This window comes from Squalius cephalus, assembly GCF_949319135.1.
Source record: "Squalius cephalus genome assembly, chromosome: 10".
In the NCBI taxonomy this organism is placed as follows: domain Eukaryota; kingdom Metazoa; phylum Chordata; class Actinopteri; order Cypriniformes; family Leuciscidae; genus Squalius; species Squalius cephalus.
The window spans coordinates 36,533,124-36,549,699 of record NC_137131.1 but is presented as its reverse complement, the minus strand read 5'-3'; the positions used below and the strand labels follow the sequence as shown (position 1 = coordinate 36,549,699).

At 38.8% G+C, this 16,576-nt stretch overlaps 1 protein-coding gene across 1 annotated transcript in view; it reads right to left on the bottom strand.

The window, feature by feature from the left end:
* Positions 1 to 1,250: 1,250 nt before the first annotated feature.
* myo10l1 (myosin X, like 1) overlaps positions 1,251 to 16,576 on the bottom strand; it is a 68,711-nt gene continuing 53,385 nt past the window's right edge. The window contains exons 22-38 of the mRNA XM_079884427.1: positions 14,698 to 15,492; positions 13,238 to 13,361; positions 12,814 to 13,057; positions 12,343 to 12,438; positions 12,155 to 12,248; positions 12,018 to 12,073; positions 11,188 to 11,330; positions 10,622 to 10,816; positions 9,510 to 9,667; positions 9,272 to 9,395; positions 7,200 to 7,497; positions 6,904 to 7,111; positions 6,643 to 6,779; positions 6,433 to 6,556; positions 5,115 to 5,594; positions 3,964 to 4,155; positions 1,251 to 3,097 (exon numbers count right to left, since the gene is read on the bottom strand). Of these exons, the coding sequence (XP_079740553.1) occupies positions 2,993 to 3,097; positions 3,964 to 4,155; positions 5,115 to 5,594; positions 6,433 to 6,556; positions 6,643 to 6,779; positions 6,904 to 7,111; positions 7,200 to 7,497; positions 9,272 to 9,395; positions 9,510 to 9,667; positions 10,622 to 10,816; positions 11,188 to 11,330; positions 12,018 to 12,073; positions 12,155 to 12,248; positions 12,343 to 12,438; positions 12,814 to 13,057; positions 13,238 to 13,361; positions 14,698 to 15,492 (3,573 nt within the window). The 3' untranslated portion in view covers positions 1,251 to 2,992. The remainder of the gene's footprint in view (positions 3,098 to 3,963; positions 4,156 to 5,114; positions 5,595 to 6,432; positions 6,557 to 6,642; positions 6,780 to 6,903; positions 7,112 to 7,199; positions 7,498 to 9,271; positions 9,396 to 9,509; positions 9,668 to 10,621; positions 10,817 to 11,187; positions 11,331 to 12,017; positions 12,074 to 12,154; positions 12,249 to 12,342; positions 12,439 to 12,813; positions 13,058 to 13,237; positions 13,362 to 14,697; positions 15,493 to 16,576) is intronic.

Here is a 16,576-nt window from a genome sequence, read left to right as displayed (position 1 = left end):
TCCATTATCATTATCCTGGTTTCAATTCATGGTTAAATTCAGACATACAGTACACACATTCACAAAAGAACTTGCATTACACTGACAAATATAGTTGCATATCAAACAGCAAAATTACACGGGTACTGTCGCAGTTTACTTCAGGATTACACTCACATAAAAAGAAAAACAACAGGCATACTCAGACTCATTCTGTGTTGATCGAGAGCCAGAGGATGATGACGATGCCCTTTTTGTGCTGTGGTCCTCTGTTATGTCTTTTGTCTGTCATCTCTCTGGAATGAAACCTTGCTAAGAATGCCAGCAGAGCTCCATCATGACATGAAACACAAAAAAAGGCTGCTTTGGCCATGATAAAATGCCAGAAAGCAAAATAAAAATTGTGATCAGAGCAAAGATCTTCAAGAATGTGTCTTAATGTCTGTTGTGAAATGAGATGTTTAGGGTCATTTGTCAGGCTGACTCAGGCAGTTCTTGTAAAGACAAGATGGTCACTTCACCTGTGATTTAAGGGAACATATGCATCTACGAGATGGTCAAGATGCACTTTAAAGATCATGAGGATTTTACAGTCCAGTAAATGGGTGTAATATCAATACCTGCACACTATGTACATCCTAAAATTATTTATATGCACATTTGTAGGATTCAAAGACCCGCTTGACTCATTTTGTGCTGGTTTTTCTGTGCAGTCAAATATGATGACACATATTCTATTGCAAGGACTATATATACTGCTCAAAAGTTTGGAGTCGGTACACTTATTATTATCAATGTCTAAAACAGTTATGCCGCTTAATATTTTTGTGGAATAAAATATTTATTCATTATAAAAAACAATTACGGATTCTTTGATGGAGAAAGTTCAAAAGAACCAATTTTTTTAACACTTTAAATTACTTTACTGTCACTTTTTGTTCAATTTAATGCATCTAAATAGAATAATTAATTTCTTTCAAATATATATATATATATATATATATTGCCCGGCCAAAAAAAGTTGCTGTTTGGATTTAAATAGGCAAATGCTTAAGAGTCAATAATCTAATCATTATTGCAGAGGTGCACCAAAAATTGATGCACCTCCCGATGGAAATAAATGTTGTGATATTTCCATCAAGAGGCGCATATATTTTTGGTCAAGATCTTGTATTGACAATGCAAGAGTCCAGCACTCTTTAAAGTCTTCTCCAGCACATCCCAAAGACTTTCAGTGAATTTAAGGTCTTTACTCAGAGGTGCCAATTCATGTGTGAAAATGACTCATGCTCCCTCCCAACCATTCTTCACAAGAGCCTGATGAATCTTGACATTGTCATCCTGGAATATGGCCATGATGTGCATGTCTTCATAGATGTTGAATGAAAATGAAAAGCTACACACTCCATCAATTAGGGTTAGAAGAACTGTAGCCAAACATATTACATGCTAGAAACAAAATAATCACTGCAATAATGATCCAATCACTTAAAAACTCTTAAGCATTTGCCTATTTAAATCCAAACAGTGACTTTTTCGGCCAGACAGTGTATATTACTGACCCCAAACTTATGAATATTAGTGTATGTAAATAAGATATCTAGCTTTGCATTCTGAAAATATAGGCTTAAAGTGGGCTCAGCATTTTTGCATCAATACTGTAAAAAATGTCTTAGTGGAACAGGCTCTAAAAGAATCATTGGATAAGTGTAATGTTGCGTATACGCATTGAAACAGTACAAATACATGCTTATTGAATCTAGACAGCTGTAGCTTAATACTTGACAGGGCCTCTTCTCATTGCTTGCATTGGGCAGACCTGGTTCTACTAGCATAATACTTAATAACCATTATCTGGTCTGTAATAGCAAATAGAGATGCCTAGGACCTGCACACTTTTTTGTTGAACACTCGCAATCACCAAACTGGTCTCAATGCTTTTGTGCATTGGTACAGTTAAAGTTACACAAGCTTTGTATAACTGGCAAAATAATGAAACACTGCAATTACTGTAAATACAAATAATTTTAGACAGTATCAAATGTAACACTTTAGCATATGTATTTATAGACTCTGGCATTTTAAAAAAAATAGGACGTTTGTTGCACTGATGTGTGAAATATGAGTTGATGTGTGAACAGTCACACTGCTGATATCAACATACTGCCGGCCCCAGATATACTGCGATCTCATTGGCTGACTGACTCCAGGTGGCCCCTGCTGGTCATAACTACACATTTTTGGAATCAACATATAAATAGCACAAATTTCATTATAATATAGTAGATGTTTTATCAGTGACTAATATTTTTGAAGCGACTGTGCATGTTCCTTCTGGCACCATCATTTTCCTGCGGCTCCAGAGAGTGATGTCACGTGGCATTTATGGCTCAAAAAAGCTGAAACTGAGCGGCCATGAGCAAAGATGGCAGAAACCAAATCGCGTATTTCTGGGGGGGTCCTGCACCAGCCTAGCAGCTGCCATTGAGCTCAATGGGAATGTTAACGCATAGCTTTCTCCTGGCTGCTTTCTGAACAGCCTCCAGCAATCATGGCTTTACAAAATGTATGTGCTCCACAAAGCATACACCTGTGTGTGTGTGTGTGTGTGTGCAAACACAAGCACAATATACACACCCCATTAAAACTACCAGTAAATGGAGTTGTAGGTGGTTGGCGGATAGGTACAACATCACTGACTGAAAACTGAGGATAGAGAGAAGGGAACAAAATGGAGAAGAGAAGAGGAAGCAAGGAAATAAATAAGTTTGCTCATAAGTCAGAGTGCTGGCAGTGAGGGGTGGGAACATTGAGCAGGTTACCAGGCTTTGTTGTGCTTCGTAAAGGTGAAATTGGTCCAAATAAATATGTGTGCTGTTGTATTTAGGACGGGTCAGGATTCCAGTATTTCTTCTCTGCTCTCCTTCTCTTTTACCATTCATCAACGGTCAGTAGTATACCTCACTTTCGTCACATTGTGTTGCTGGACACTTTGAGCTCTGGCTGTTGTCGATCACCTCATCCAGGCGCTGCTGTTGCTGGTGATGGACATGATGCTGCAGCGCTTTTTGACGATCATGTTGATGTATGCCTTCATGATCTTAGTGATTTCACCCACCTTAAAGCACACAACAAAACACACTGGTTAATCACTAGTTAAAAATAACATGCAAATCCTTTAAAAACTACAAGTAAAGGGAATATAGTGACTAAATCAGAAGTCCTAGATTCAAAGATTTTATTTAGTGTAATTTCTGTTGTAATATAGGTTTATAAAATTGGTTTAGCAGTTTTGTTGAAGACAATATGGCTACTTAACCTGTGATTTAAGGGAACAGAAATGTATCTACATAAGACAAGAGAGGTTGGTCAAGATGCACTTTAAAGAACTTGAGGATTTCACAGTCTAGTGCCTGCACACTAAATACACTACCGTTCAGAATTTTAGGTTCAGTCAACAAGGATGCATTACATTTATCAGTAAATGCATTTATGATGTTACTTAAGTCTATTTTAAATAAATGCTGTTGCTTTGAACTTTCTTTTCACTTATCACTGTTTCCACAAAAAATATCAAGCAGCACAACTGTTGTCAACATTATAATAATAATAAATGTTTCTTGAGCACCAAATCAGCATATTAGAATGATTTCTGAAGGATCATGTGACACTAAAGACTGGAGTAATGATGCTGAAAATGTAGCTTTGCAACCACAGGAATAAATTACAATTTCTAATTTACTTAAATAGAAAACAGTTATTTTAAACTGTAATATTATTTCACAATATTACTGTTTTTTACTGTATTTTTGAAAAAATTTATCCTTCCTGAGCATAGGTCTCTTCTTTCAAAAACAAATCTTACAGACGCCAAACTTTTGAACTGTAGTGTACATCCTCAAAAGACTAACATGCTCCTAAAGCTTTTAAACAAGCAATGTAACAACATTCTGCACTGATAACAGAGACACAGAAGCGTGTTACCTGAGACGTCTCGAAGAACATCTCCCTTTCATCAACAATGATTTTGTATGTGCTGGGCTGAGGTGCTCCGAAGAAAACGATGTGCTCATACTGAAAAGTTTCGAGTGGTTTGGGTTCGCCCCGTTTGTACACAGAGACGTTTTCAGCACTGACGCCCAGCCACAGGTCATGAGGGAAGCCACCCTCCTTACACTGCAGACAGATATATAAAAACACAAACACATGCAATTAATAATGTACTCTCATAATAGTGGAAGATCTGAAAATATCCCTGCTGAAAAAGCAGCTTAGACCAGTCTGAATTTCATGAATCTTGGCTTATGATGGATTATGCGTGCAGTATGTAAACCCTTACCTTAACTAGGCTTACGGTTTATGATGCTCAGTGCAGTTCTGGTTGCTGTTCAAATGCAAAATTTAACTGTTGAAGTTGGTCATTCAACATGATTTTTCTGGTAAAGTTTGCTAAAAGTTTTTAGGATTAAAATAAAAAGATGCTTTTAATTTGAGTATATTTCTATATTTCTAATTGAGTTTCTCTAGATGGCATAGGCTGAGGTCCTTCCATGCAATCTGCAAGCAATCACACCATTACCAAGTGGCACAAGCTGATTGGCCTGTGCTGATCCGGCAGCCAATGAGATTGCTTGCTCAACATTTAAATAGTATGGTTAAGTGTTCACAGCTGGCTAGTCCTGGCTAGTCCCAGCTCCACCTGCTTAGATCTGCTGCAGGATTTATGTATGTCTATTTATGCAGTATATAATACATGTTCACAGTTTGTGTATCTAATGGCAGTAGCAAGTCTGGTCTGCTAAGACCAAATACATTAACATTGCCTTACCTATATTCATTAGCATGCCAAAACTACTCTCAGAGTTGTCATGATTGAAATCCTGCATTTCCTGTATTTTTACACTTACCACTTTTGAATTCCGAGTGTAGTGTGATAGGTTTAAAATAATGTAGCAAAGTAGTAGTCAATATTTTGTTGACCACTATTGGGGGACACATCTATCTCTAAACCCTACACTTCACCACTATGGTGGCCTTACAATGTACAAGGTAGTTATAGCTGTGGTACTCAGAGAACCCTTACTGATTTTTGTAACCCCACCACAGGCCCAGAGCCGTAAAGAAATGATTCACACCTCCACATCAAACAGTGTAGATCCATATCCCGGCCACTCTTTGATGATGGTCATGTAACCGAGCATGGCCTGGTGCTGAGGCATGCCCTGTAGACGACTCCATTTCTCCAGCACACTGGTCAGTGTGGCTGACATCTCCTCCTTTACAAACATCTCCAGCATATGTTCCTCCTCCACACGCTGTTTCTTCAGCGATCCCGTCTTGAAGCTGCGTCTCAGCGTCCCGTCCAGGAAGTTGGTCTTCCGGCGTTCCAAAGTGTGAGCTCCCGGCCCTGCTATACCAGCCCCGGGTACTCCGGCACCCCCTGCTTTAGTGGACTGGAAGATGCGTGTGCGAAGTCGTCCTACGGGGTAGACGCTGCTCAGGCTCCAGGGCGTACGGGCCACATCGCCATGGATGTACTGCAGTCGCAGGGCTGCTAAGTGCTGAAGGGTTTCCTCAGGGGCTGGGAAATGACCACTGATGAGACTCTCATGAGCCTAAGAGAGATGGTGAAAAAAGAGAGAGATAAGCGGAAATGAAATAATAATAATAAAAAAAACTATCACTTTAGAACCAAAAAAGTTGCTGTATCACAACATGCAATTGAAGCAAATCTTCACTTCTAAATGATCTTTTTGCTTTAACATTTTTGTTTTATTTTTGCATTGAAATGTACCGAATATAAGTGAATTTGATTTTTATATAATATAGGTTAATGTAATGTAATGTAATCAAACATACTTTGATACACGGCCCTCAATCAAGTTATAATTTTTGGGCAGTTCTGCTTTATAATATGTTTAATTAATAATATTAGCAAATATAATTACAAAACATAATTCATCAACATCATCATCATAATCAAACTTCATTACAGACTATAGGTAAAAAAGACAATACATAAAATAAGCAATATACAACAGCAACCACTTAGAGTTTATATATTATATTTTTTTTCTCCAAGAAATATATATTTAAAATATATTTAAGACCTTTGCTCATAAATATGCTCATAAAGTGATAACAATTATAAAGATATTCTTATGTGAGCTGGAATTTAAAAACATTCAAACATACATCAGTGTTATCAGAGAAGAGACAAGATTTTGTTGCAAGTGGGAGAATAAGTTACTTCGATTAAAGATTACAAGGGCACATGAATTAAGAAAATCATAATGTGCACTGATAAATCATTTATAATAAATACTGAAATATTTTATAAAAAAAAAACAAGAACGGTCAATCTTTATTTCATGGTGACTTTAAATCAGGAGAATCAATACAAAGAATGCTCTATAATGGGTATACAAAATAAAATGTACTTTTGCAATTCACCTGCTCAAACATGAAGGCAAATTCCACTCCCTCTTTGGGCATGCTTTCCACATCAAGAAAGCAATAAAGCTTGAAATATAGCCTCCAGGGCCCTAACTCCTCCTCCTCCTCACCGCCTGCCAACCTGAAAGAGCAAAGCAGTGCAGATGAGCCTCAGGCATTTTGCAGTCAGTCATCAAATACACCATAAAACGGTCACATTTTCATTACCTCTCAAACTTCGCGAGCACATCTGCCACAATTACGCGGCTTTCAATGGCCCGGCTCGCCACCTTATTGTGTTCAAACAAAGAGAACATGTTCCTACTGTTTTCCATCGCCAGACCACGAATCAGCTTCTCCACCACCTTCACACAAACAAGCACAAATAAGATCTCTTTCATCCTAATTCTTAGGACATGCTGTGTCATTTAATTTTGCAATTCTAAGCAGAGATGTTAAAATAATAAAAAACCTCTCCCTTCCTCTCACCTCTCCAGCTGTGGTGTGTGAGTTGATGGATATCTTGCAAGACCCTCCTCCATGGCAGTACACAGTAGTTGTCATTTCCTGTCTGATCAGCAGGGCGGCGATCTCCTCCTGAGAGGGCACATACTCCCTGGTCTTTGTCTTCTTCAGGGACTCACCAATGAAGTGGGCATACTTCTCAATCTCAGTGCCAGGGTAGCGCTCTCTAATCCTGAGTTTATTCACAAAAAAGACATAGTGTTTGTCAAATGACCTTTGAGACTCCAAGATGCTATTTAATAAGCATGCCTCTCTGTTACCTCTTCAAGTGGAATCGAAGGTAACGCAGAATGGCACGACTGGGCAGAAAGGTGCAGCTCATGCAGGTGAGCAGGTGCCAGTGTGCACGGTTTGCGGGGCTGTTGGGTTGGGGCACGTGATTGGTCTGTTTGATCAGCTGACAGTACACCTCGTCTCTCAGTGGCCGCAGATCGTGGCAGGTCTGCAGGATGCCCTGAATTATGGCAACAGGGTCTGAAACTATCTCCATCTCCTGAAGAGAGTTAAAGATTTTCACTGCCTCATCCTGCAGGCTTCCGTAACCCTTCGCCTTTTGCACTGCAGAGAGACGCAGAGAGTAGTAAGTTAGTAAGATGACTCTTTTCTTTAATCATATTATGTACAGTAGGTATAAAAACTCATTATGGTTTGATTGATGACAATAAAAAAATTCCATATATTTCATAATGGGAATTTTTAAACAGTCTATTGTTTTTATGAAGTAAACTGCTCTGAAAGAAGTATACAACGTATCACATTCCTATTTGCATGGTGATTAAAGGGTCATTTCACCCATTTGAACATTGTTTTTTATTTAAAGTGGGTCATATATGTAGTCGAAATGTAAAATAATTTTTGAATTTGGTGCCTTCGTGACCGAGAAAAGACAAAAAATAACTTCAGAACGCATTTGTATGAAAGACAACAACTCCCACAATGCACCACATTGCACAGCTCCGCAAGCCACTCCCACTAATCCAGAAAGCGCATATCTGCCTATAAGAGAAATCACTCTTCCGTCTACAAGGCTAGCTACTACCAGAGCTTGAAATTCATTTCACATTCACACAAAATGTCTAGTTAGTTGGCGAACTCATATAGTGCATTACTCCTCGTTTGTATTTCTTTCGAAAAGGTGAATTATTGCATGGTACCTGGATGTTCAGTCAGAACATATGCGGTGCGAAACTAGGATAGTTCTCAACACAAACGTCCGTGTCCTCGTCTGATTCAGAGATTTCGTCCAGGAGAAATTGTCATCGTTGAAATTCTTTGCCGCAGACGGACTCTATCTCTGTGTTCGTAGCGGTTCGTAGCTGCATTGTGAGATCACCGGCGCCACCAGTCCGCCCTAACTCGAGCCAGTCCGGGCTCCTCGTCCGCGGCAGGCAGGTCTTCTGCCTCGGCTACTCTTCGCTATAATGCGGCTTGTAAAGGTAGCCACAAACACCTGATTCAAGCATCAGACTTCCGATATCCTCTTCTTCTATATCATATTGAGCACTCTCCTCCGCTATTGTCATAACTTTACATCTGTCTCCACAGCGCCTGTTAGCTTAGCTTCAAACAAGATGGAGGATATTGCTTTCAGTTTCAGAGAGTAAAGAAGTCCCACCCACTGATCTGTAATAGGTCTGTAGCGTGAGCGCGCCTCACCCTGGGAAAGATGAAAAACTAGTGTCTGTAGTCTTAACAGAAATCCCCCCCTCTAACACTTCCTCCTACAATGACGCAAAATGACGATTTTTGCGTCATTGTAGGAGGAAGTGTAAGAGGTAAATAACAGATTTCTCCCGTCTCAGGGGAAAATGAGAGAGTGTTGCACGACCATTGATTCAATAGTATGACTGGGTTTCTAACAATGCAAAGCTTAATGCAAATGGGTGAAGTGTCCCTTTAAGCTTGTCACTTAAAACGTTTTTATTCCTTTGTTTTCCTTTGTAAGATATGATATTAAGATTCTCAAATATGTGTAAGTAAATGTATTTTGTGATTTAAACACTTTTAAAATGATCATGTTAGTTGTGATATATGTCAGGTGCTGAGCAGATTTGAATTTATCAGTTCATCATGTCACGCACTTGGTTTTGAAGTGCTAAATGAGTTGTTTCGTTCATACGTTTCAGAAATGAACTTGCAGGCTACATGAAATGAGGTGGAAATACGACAAGATCACAGAATAATACAATTATCTTTCGGGCCACATGAAATGAGGTAGCGGTATCGAGTTTGACATGTGTGATATACAAACAAAAGGCTACTTGGCACAAAAATAAACAGCATCAACTTTTTCTGTCTCTGTCTGTGTGTTCAGCTGATGAAAGGTACTCACGGCTTTCGCTGACCTCTCCGTAGGGCAGTGGCAGAAGAGGTGAATGCAAGGGATGCTGAGTATATCTCAGAATGGGGTTCCTTCGATACATTTGTTCCACAGCCTCAGAGTTAACACTGTTCTCCTATACAAGTGTCAGAAAAGGCAAGAAATGTATGTCCCATTTTTAATAAACAACAGTTTTACTCATTCTGACCGTGAGTGCAAAGACTAAACTTATGTTTTTAAAAACGATTACCTTGATGTCTCTAATGAGTTGCTGGGTGGGCGTTTCAATGGGCACCTTGTTGTCAATGACGCCCTGAATGGCAGACACCCAGCGCATGGCCTCATTCAGCATTTTGGTGTACAGACGGTATGAATGTTTACGTCCATGAACTATGATGTTCCAATAACCTGCAGTGAAATCAGACATCAGCATCACCCTGTTACTTAGTTTATAGAAAGAAAAACATTCATAACTTCAAAAATGTTCATATTCAATCTTCAAAACTAATGCAAAATGATGGCATATAACCAACAATTTCAATATTTGTATTTGACATCAATTTAGGATTATTAGTAAGATTATATGTTCTACAATTCAAACGTTTTGGCGTCAGTAAGATTATTTTTCTTTTTTTCTAAAATAAATGAATTGACTTCACACAAGTGTAAAAGTGGCAGTAAATACTTTCTCACATTGTTACAAAAGAAATTATACTTCAAATCAATGCTGTTCTTTTGAACTTGCTATTCATCAAAGAACCCTGAAAAAAAGTATCACACTTTTTTCCACAAAACATTAAGCAGTATGACAGTTTTTAACCAGAAATGTTTCTTGAGCATCAAATCAGGATATTAGAATGATTTCTGAAGGATCATGTGACAATGAAGTCTGTAATGACTGCTGAAATATAAGCTCTGCATCACAGGAATAAATTACATTTTAAAATAAAAAATATATAATTATATTACATTGTAATCATATTTCAAAATATTACTGTTTTTACTGTATTCTATCAAATAAATGCAGCCTAAATGAGCATTAAATACTTCTTTCAAAAACATTAAACAAATCTTAAAGTAGTGTAATTTAAATTATTTAAACAAAATACTAGAGATTTCACTGGTTTAAGGCCTTTTCTAGCTTTAAAAGTAAAGTCTGTAATTGCTACTAATGGCAGACTGCAAACAATACAGCAAATGCATCCCAATAATTTCAAACAATTATTTTTGCTTTTTGCTGCTTCTATGGTGAATCAAATGTGTGACATACTTTGCTCTAAAATTTACTCAAATTATGACACAAGTAACATGCACCAGGATTCCATATTATACATTTAACTGGCTTTAACTAGTTATACTCACCTGTCTCTTTAAACTTTTTCTCCTCAGGCTGGACCACAGAGCACAGGCTGTTCAGAACAAGAGTGCCCATCTTAGATGCATTACGTTCAGACGACTTGAAGTAGTCCAGCGAGTTGTTAGTCAAGACAAACCAGCGCTTTTTCAGCTTAAGAGCCGAACTTTTGGCCCCCGCCTTCATCTCCTTGTGGAGCCATCCTGTGTCACGAAAGGACACGCAGACACACACATGCACAGTTTAAAGAAATGGTCACAAGTTACAGAAAATAAAATATACACTGTCCGTTATACAATAAGGCTCATGGACATTTAATGCCAACTACCCAATATAATTAATCCACCACGGTCACCAAGATTTTGCAAAGTAAGACATGTAAGCCAAAACTTGACATAAACTTGAAACTTGGCCCTCAAATCTGATTGGTTGATTGGAACGTTCTTCCAGGATCAACAAAGATGTTGATTTAAGTACATGTTGTACTTGGTAAAATCACGTTCACCAATCATCCACACATAAAATGTACACTTAGATTTGGTAGCTAAATTCAGGTTACAGATGAGTAACACACCTCTGACCAAGAACTCCTGTCCATCACTCTTGGAGTCTCTTTTCGGTTTCTGCAGGAGACTAATCCAGTGATGCATTTCCTCCGGCAGGTCTGAGTTACAGTGGATCACACGATTGGCTGTGATGATCACAAATGAATTGGGCCTATTCGGAAGGAAGTTGTGTTAGCACCAGATGAAAAAAATACTGTATATCTTCAGATATTTAGCTGTACAAGGTTAAAGGTGAAATGTGTCATTTCTGCGACACTAGCGTAACAAAAGCATTAAAATATTGATATTTTGATACCATCAAAGAACTTTTTAAGAGACCAACAAACGCTATTGTGGATTTAGACTTTGGCTATTGGAGTAAATATGAAGAGTTCAGATGCAAAAGCCTCTAAGTGCCATCTGAAATTTTCTTCTAGAATGATCATTTTTATCAAGCTTGTATATTTAAGTTCAGTAAGTTCAGACAACTAATAGGTCATTTTCATTGCCATTTAAGTGAAATTATTGAACTTAAATATACGAGTTTGATAAAAATGATCATTCTAGAAGAAAATTTCAGATGGCACTTAGAGGCTTTTGCATCTGAACTCATTTATATAATTCATATAAATGCAAAACATTATATTTGTTGTAGTTTCCATTCACCACTATAGAAATTTACCCAACTATAATGGCTTCTGAGAACGCCGGAAATGTGAAATTAGTCCATTGCTTGTTATGCTTGGATAAGAGGAAGTATTTTAAAATTGAAAAAATAACACACATCAATTTTAAGTGCTGTAAGCAATTTCAGCAGTTTTGCTATCTTCTAGCATTCTGTAACAAAGACAACACTCACCTGTCAGGATTGTCTGAAGCACAAACTGAATCAATCAATCCAACATCCAGTGTGCCCTGAGAGAAAGAGAGAAAAAACAGTTGTCATAAAAGAAAGGTGGTTTAACGGTTAAGTGCATGAAGTCTAAGGACACTGACCACAGCGTTCTTTGGGTTGGCCTGCTCATGTGACATCTCCAGTAGCTGCTCTGGTGTGGCATTTTGGACCCGACTCAACACGGTAAACCAACCACTAAGAGAAAGAGAGAAAATTTGCAGAGTGAGGGAGAGCAATTTGGTCCAATTACGAAAAAACACATGGGTATAAAATTGTCAGAACACTGTACCTGGCATCCTCTGGTGACTCGGCAAACACCTGGTATGTTCTCTCATCTGTCACAATATTCAGAGCATTCTCTTTCTCATGATTATCCACAATCTCCCTAAAAACAGATAAACAAAAACTAGATAAAACTTCAGATGGATCTAGGGTTTTTGAATGAACTGTACTATAAGGCTCTTTTGATAAAACCTAAATGGCAAGAAGTCATAAGAGTCAAGTAAGTCATATAGCTCAAACAGTAGAGCAGTGTCACTTGTAATGGGTTGCTCATGGGTTCGATTCCCAGGGAAAGCAAGAAATGATTAGAATGTAAATGTGTACCTTAAAATGCAATGTAAGTCGCTTTGGATAAAAGCGTCTGCCAAATGCATACATTTTATGTAAATGTAAGATAATCAACTATCACAAAAAGTGTTTTCCTATCTGACACAGACACCTAATGATACCACAACAATCCTATTTCTCTTAAACTTACTTGGCTGAATGGATGTCAATTGTCCCTTTCAGCTTCTCCTCGCTGTCATTCTCATAGTACATGAGCTTGGAGTCACGCAGAACGAACCAGCGCATCTTCCAGTTCCTGCGAGAGAGAGTGGAAAGTCCGCCTCCCTTCTTGTACAGCCAGCCTGACTTTAACGACTCCTGTTTAGAGCGGAACCACATGAAGGTGTCGTCCTTCAAAACACACCAACGCCTGCGCCACGGGATCATCAACCCAGCTGTGGATGAGACAGAAGAGACAAAAACATGAGAACAACATTGTCTAAGCTGTTTTTTGTGAGATGGTATTACATTATAATGTATTTGACAATAATAGGGGGCCTTGGAGTCAAAATAGTTGAGGCATTGCATTAGGGAATTTATTTTGTATAAAAAGATTGAATCATTTGATTTCTTACCTTTCATGTAAAGGTAACTGTGGAAGTACGGAGGTCCGTTCCCATTCAAGATGTTGACTTTACCGTTGGATACCTCCTCATCTGTGTCCACGTACCCATCATGCTCATCATCGCTCTCAGCATACTTAAAGAGAGACAGACAGAGTGAATGATCAGCCAGTGGGAAAGCATGTGCGTGAACCTAATTACTCATATTTTGGGGACTAATATGTACCCAGAAGTGAGCTAAATCTGACTAAACCTATTTTGGGGGCATATCCACATTTGTAAAAACGATATAAAAATAAAGTAAATATTTTTTTTTTTAATTGTAAAAATGTAGAATGTTTTCTGTTGGGGTTATTGTTTTTATAACTAGTATTACTAGTAGTATAACAAAAAAAATACTTATATATGGATTGTCCTGGAAAGTACCTCTGTGTGTGTGAAGTTTATTTTTGCACTCATTCGTTTTTTAATCTGACAGTATTTTGGTCCAGAAGAAGGATGAGAAAGACACAGTTCCTTTCAAAGAAAGACAGTTCACTTGGCGGACATATTTGCAATGTCTCCGGGCAGATATTTCAGGCATTAAAGACCAAATTCTATCTATTTGAAAGGGAAAAAAACTGAATTTTCCAAGACTGCTGGCCAAACTCAAATTTAAATAGCATATTTATCATTATATATCTGATATGCTTCTAAAAGCAACTGCAGTGACGCTATATCTTAACCAATTGGTGACTGGCTGTTTTATTTAGAAGGCAGGACTTGTATTTATAGAGCTGCCATTTTGCATGTTTCAGTTTCTTACATTCATAGCAATACTGGTGTACCGTCTTGGTGTGTAAACAGTCTTTGGCTGAGACAGAAAAGAATCTATACAATTACCACATTTATACACGATGTGATTCTAGTCTTGTTTTAACTGCTTGGCTGTCCCCAAAGAATGTGTCTGTCCCACAAATCTGACATTTATTGCAAACTACACAATAAGAGATAACATATTTATCCAGCATTTGTTCCAGTATGCGAGTATTCAAATATATGTATGTTAACCCAACACTTGCTAACTTAAAAGGAATAGAAGTGTGAACTGTTCCTTCAATTGGGCTACCATTATGAAGATCACTGAAGGACACTGTAGGAATTACATGTCCTATACAGTGGTTCTCAACCTTTCTGACGCCAAAGCGCACCTGTGTCCAAGACAATATTTGAAGGCCCTCCGATCTATTGCTAATTTTTACCTCTTGTACTTCTGTTGTAATAACAATAAATAAACAAAAAAAAAAAGGTGATGTTTTATGTCTTTGTTTTTAGTGTTTTTCATCGTTTTAATTAAAATTATGATAATAACTAAATCTAAATAATTTTAAGACTTATTTCGAAGTTTTACCTCTGGAATTCTTGGGCCCCAGCTTCCATGTTGAGAGCCACTGCCTTAGAACATGTGTGCATATTCTCTCTACAAAACTCACTGAATCTGAGCTGCGGTTGTAGGACTCCTGGCTTGCGTTGGTGCAGGTGGACTTGCGTGCGTGTTCTGTGTCTGTTGCCGCAATGCTGCTCTGTCCATCCTCAAGATCGTCTTGGTCATAGTCCGACTCGCCGTCCCCGGGGACGCTGTAGATGGGTTCCTCTGTGTCCGGCAGAGACTCCGCTGCGGTCAGCTTGCTGGTGCGGTCTACGTCCTCACCCTCCTTTTTCCCATCCTCCTCTTTAACTGTTTTAGCCTCTTCAGGCTTTCCATCTTCCTTTTTGGTTTCGCCAGGGAGAGGAGGAGGAGGTGGAGGAAGAGGAGGGGGAGGAGGTGGGGGCGGAGCCCCAGGTGGAACATTGGGTGCAGATGAAGCTACCGTGCCTTCGGCGAAAGCGGCAGGAGGAGGTGGCAGAGTGGCTAAGATCTCCTGATCCACTGGACCTTCTGCTGGAGGAGGGATCTCTGGAAGGGGTATGCACTCCTCCTCTGCGTGGAAGCCTTCGTCTACCTCTTCCTCAGTGGCGGCTGCTGGTCTGGAGACAGGTGGTTTAGGATCACCAGGGATGACTTCTGGACCTCCGGTGTTGAGTAGTTCGAGGAATTCAGTGGCGACACGGGAAGCCTTCTTCTTCTCGCGCAGGACCTCTGCATCGCGCCGCAATCGGAGTTCTTGTTTCGAGCTCTCACATAGCATAGACACACCGTCTTCTCTTTTCTTCTGCAGACGCTCAATCTCTCGCTCCAAACGCAGAATTTCCTCCATCTGACGGGCCTCCTCAGCAGTGCGTGGAGACTAAAGGAGGGCAGAAGAGAGGGAAGATACAGAAACACTGGTTAGAGAAAAACAAACATTACAAACACTTTCACACTACCTATCTGCAACTCTGTTTTTAGACTCAATGTCAGAAGGTTTGAAAAAAATCTATGATTTGACAGGCTGACTGCACGTATCTAGCCTGACGTCGTCATACTCAGATTCTAGTCAGAATATGAGTCTGATACTACTCCATTGGGCTATGATTATGGGGGGTGTTTCAACCGAACCAGGAAAGAAAATGCCTCTGCACTCAATTGGACAGACCTACAACCAATCAGAACAACGGAGTAAGTGATGTATGTTCTTCATTTATCTTTCCGATCGACAAATGACTTGACTGCGGTTCTCTGTTTCTCTTTTAAAATTAATGCGTTGTCGTCGATATCTTCTATAACAGAACAGACACGATGGCGGAATCTACACATCTCAATTCTCCAGCGGCAGTCATCTTTGTTGTAAACTAATTCAACCCAAGCACTCTTTGGTGACGTAGATGATTACGTTACTGTTGATCATCTGTCCATCATCGTATAAAGCCCGCCCTGAAAATTTGATTGGTCCGAACAGCGCTAGTTCGAGCATAGTTGTTCCACAACGGATCCAGTCCAGACCGAACTTCCCGACCTCAAATGTTGTGGGCGGGGCTAAGAATAGAATTTTGCTCTATTTAAATTTGTTTTTAAAAAATGCCTTTGAAAATTCTGAAAGCCCCTAAGAAACAAAATATAAACTGAGAGATAAAAAGTAAATTATGACAAAAAGCTTGACTTTTTATGTCCTAAATATAACTTAGTATGCCATCATTTTTAGCATTTTATTCTAATGTGTATAAAAAGTCAAAATTTTGACTCAAAGTCAAATTTATGAGATAAAAAGTCAATTATGACATAAAAAGTCAAGATTGTCATTCATATTTCACATACTTTTTACTTTTTGTCAGAATTTTAGCTTTATTTTCATATTTTGATATTAGCATATTTGCAATGTTCTATGTCACAATTGTGACTTTTTATGTCATAATTATGATTTACCAGTTTTTTTTCTTAAGGTAGGGCCACAC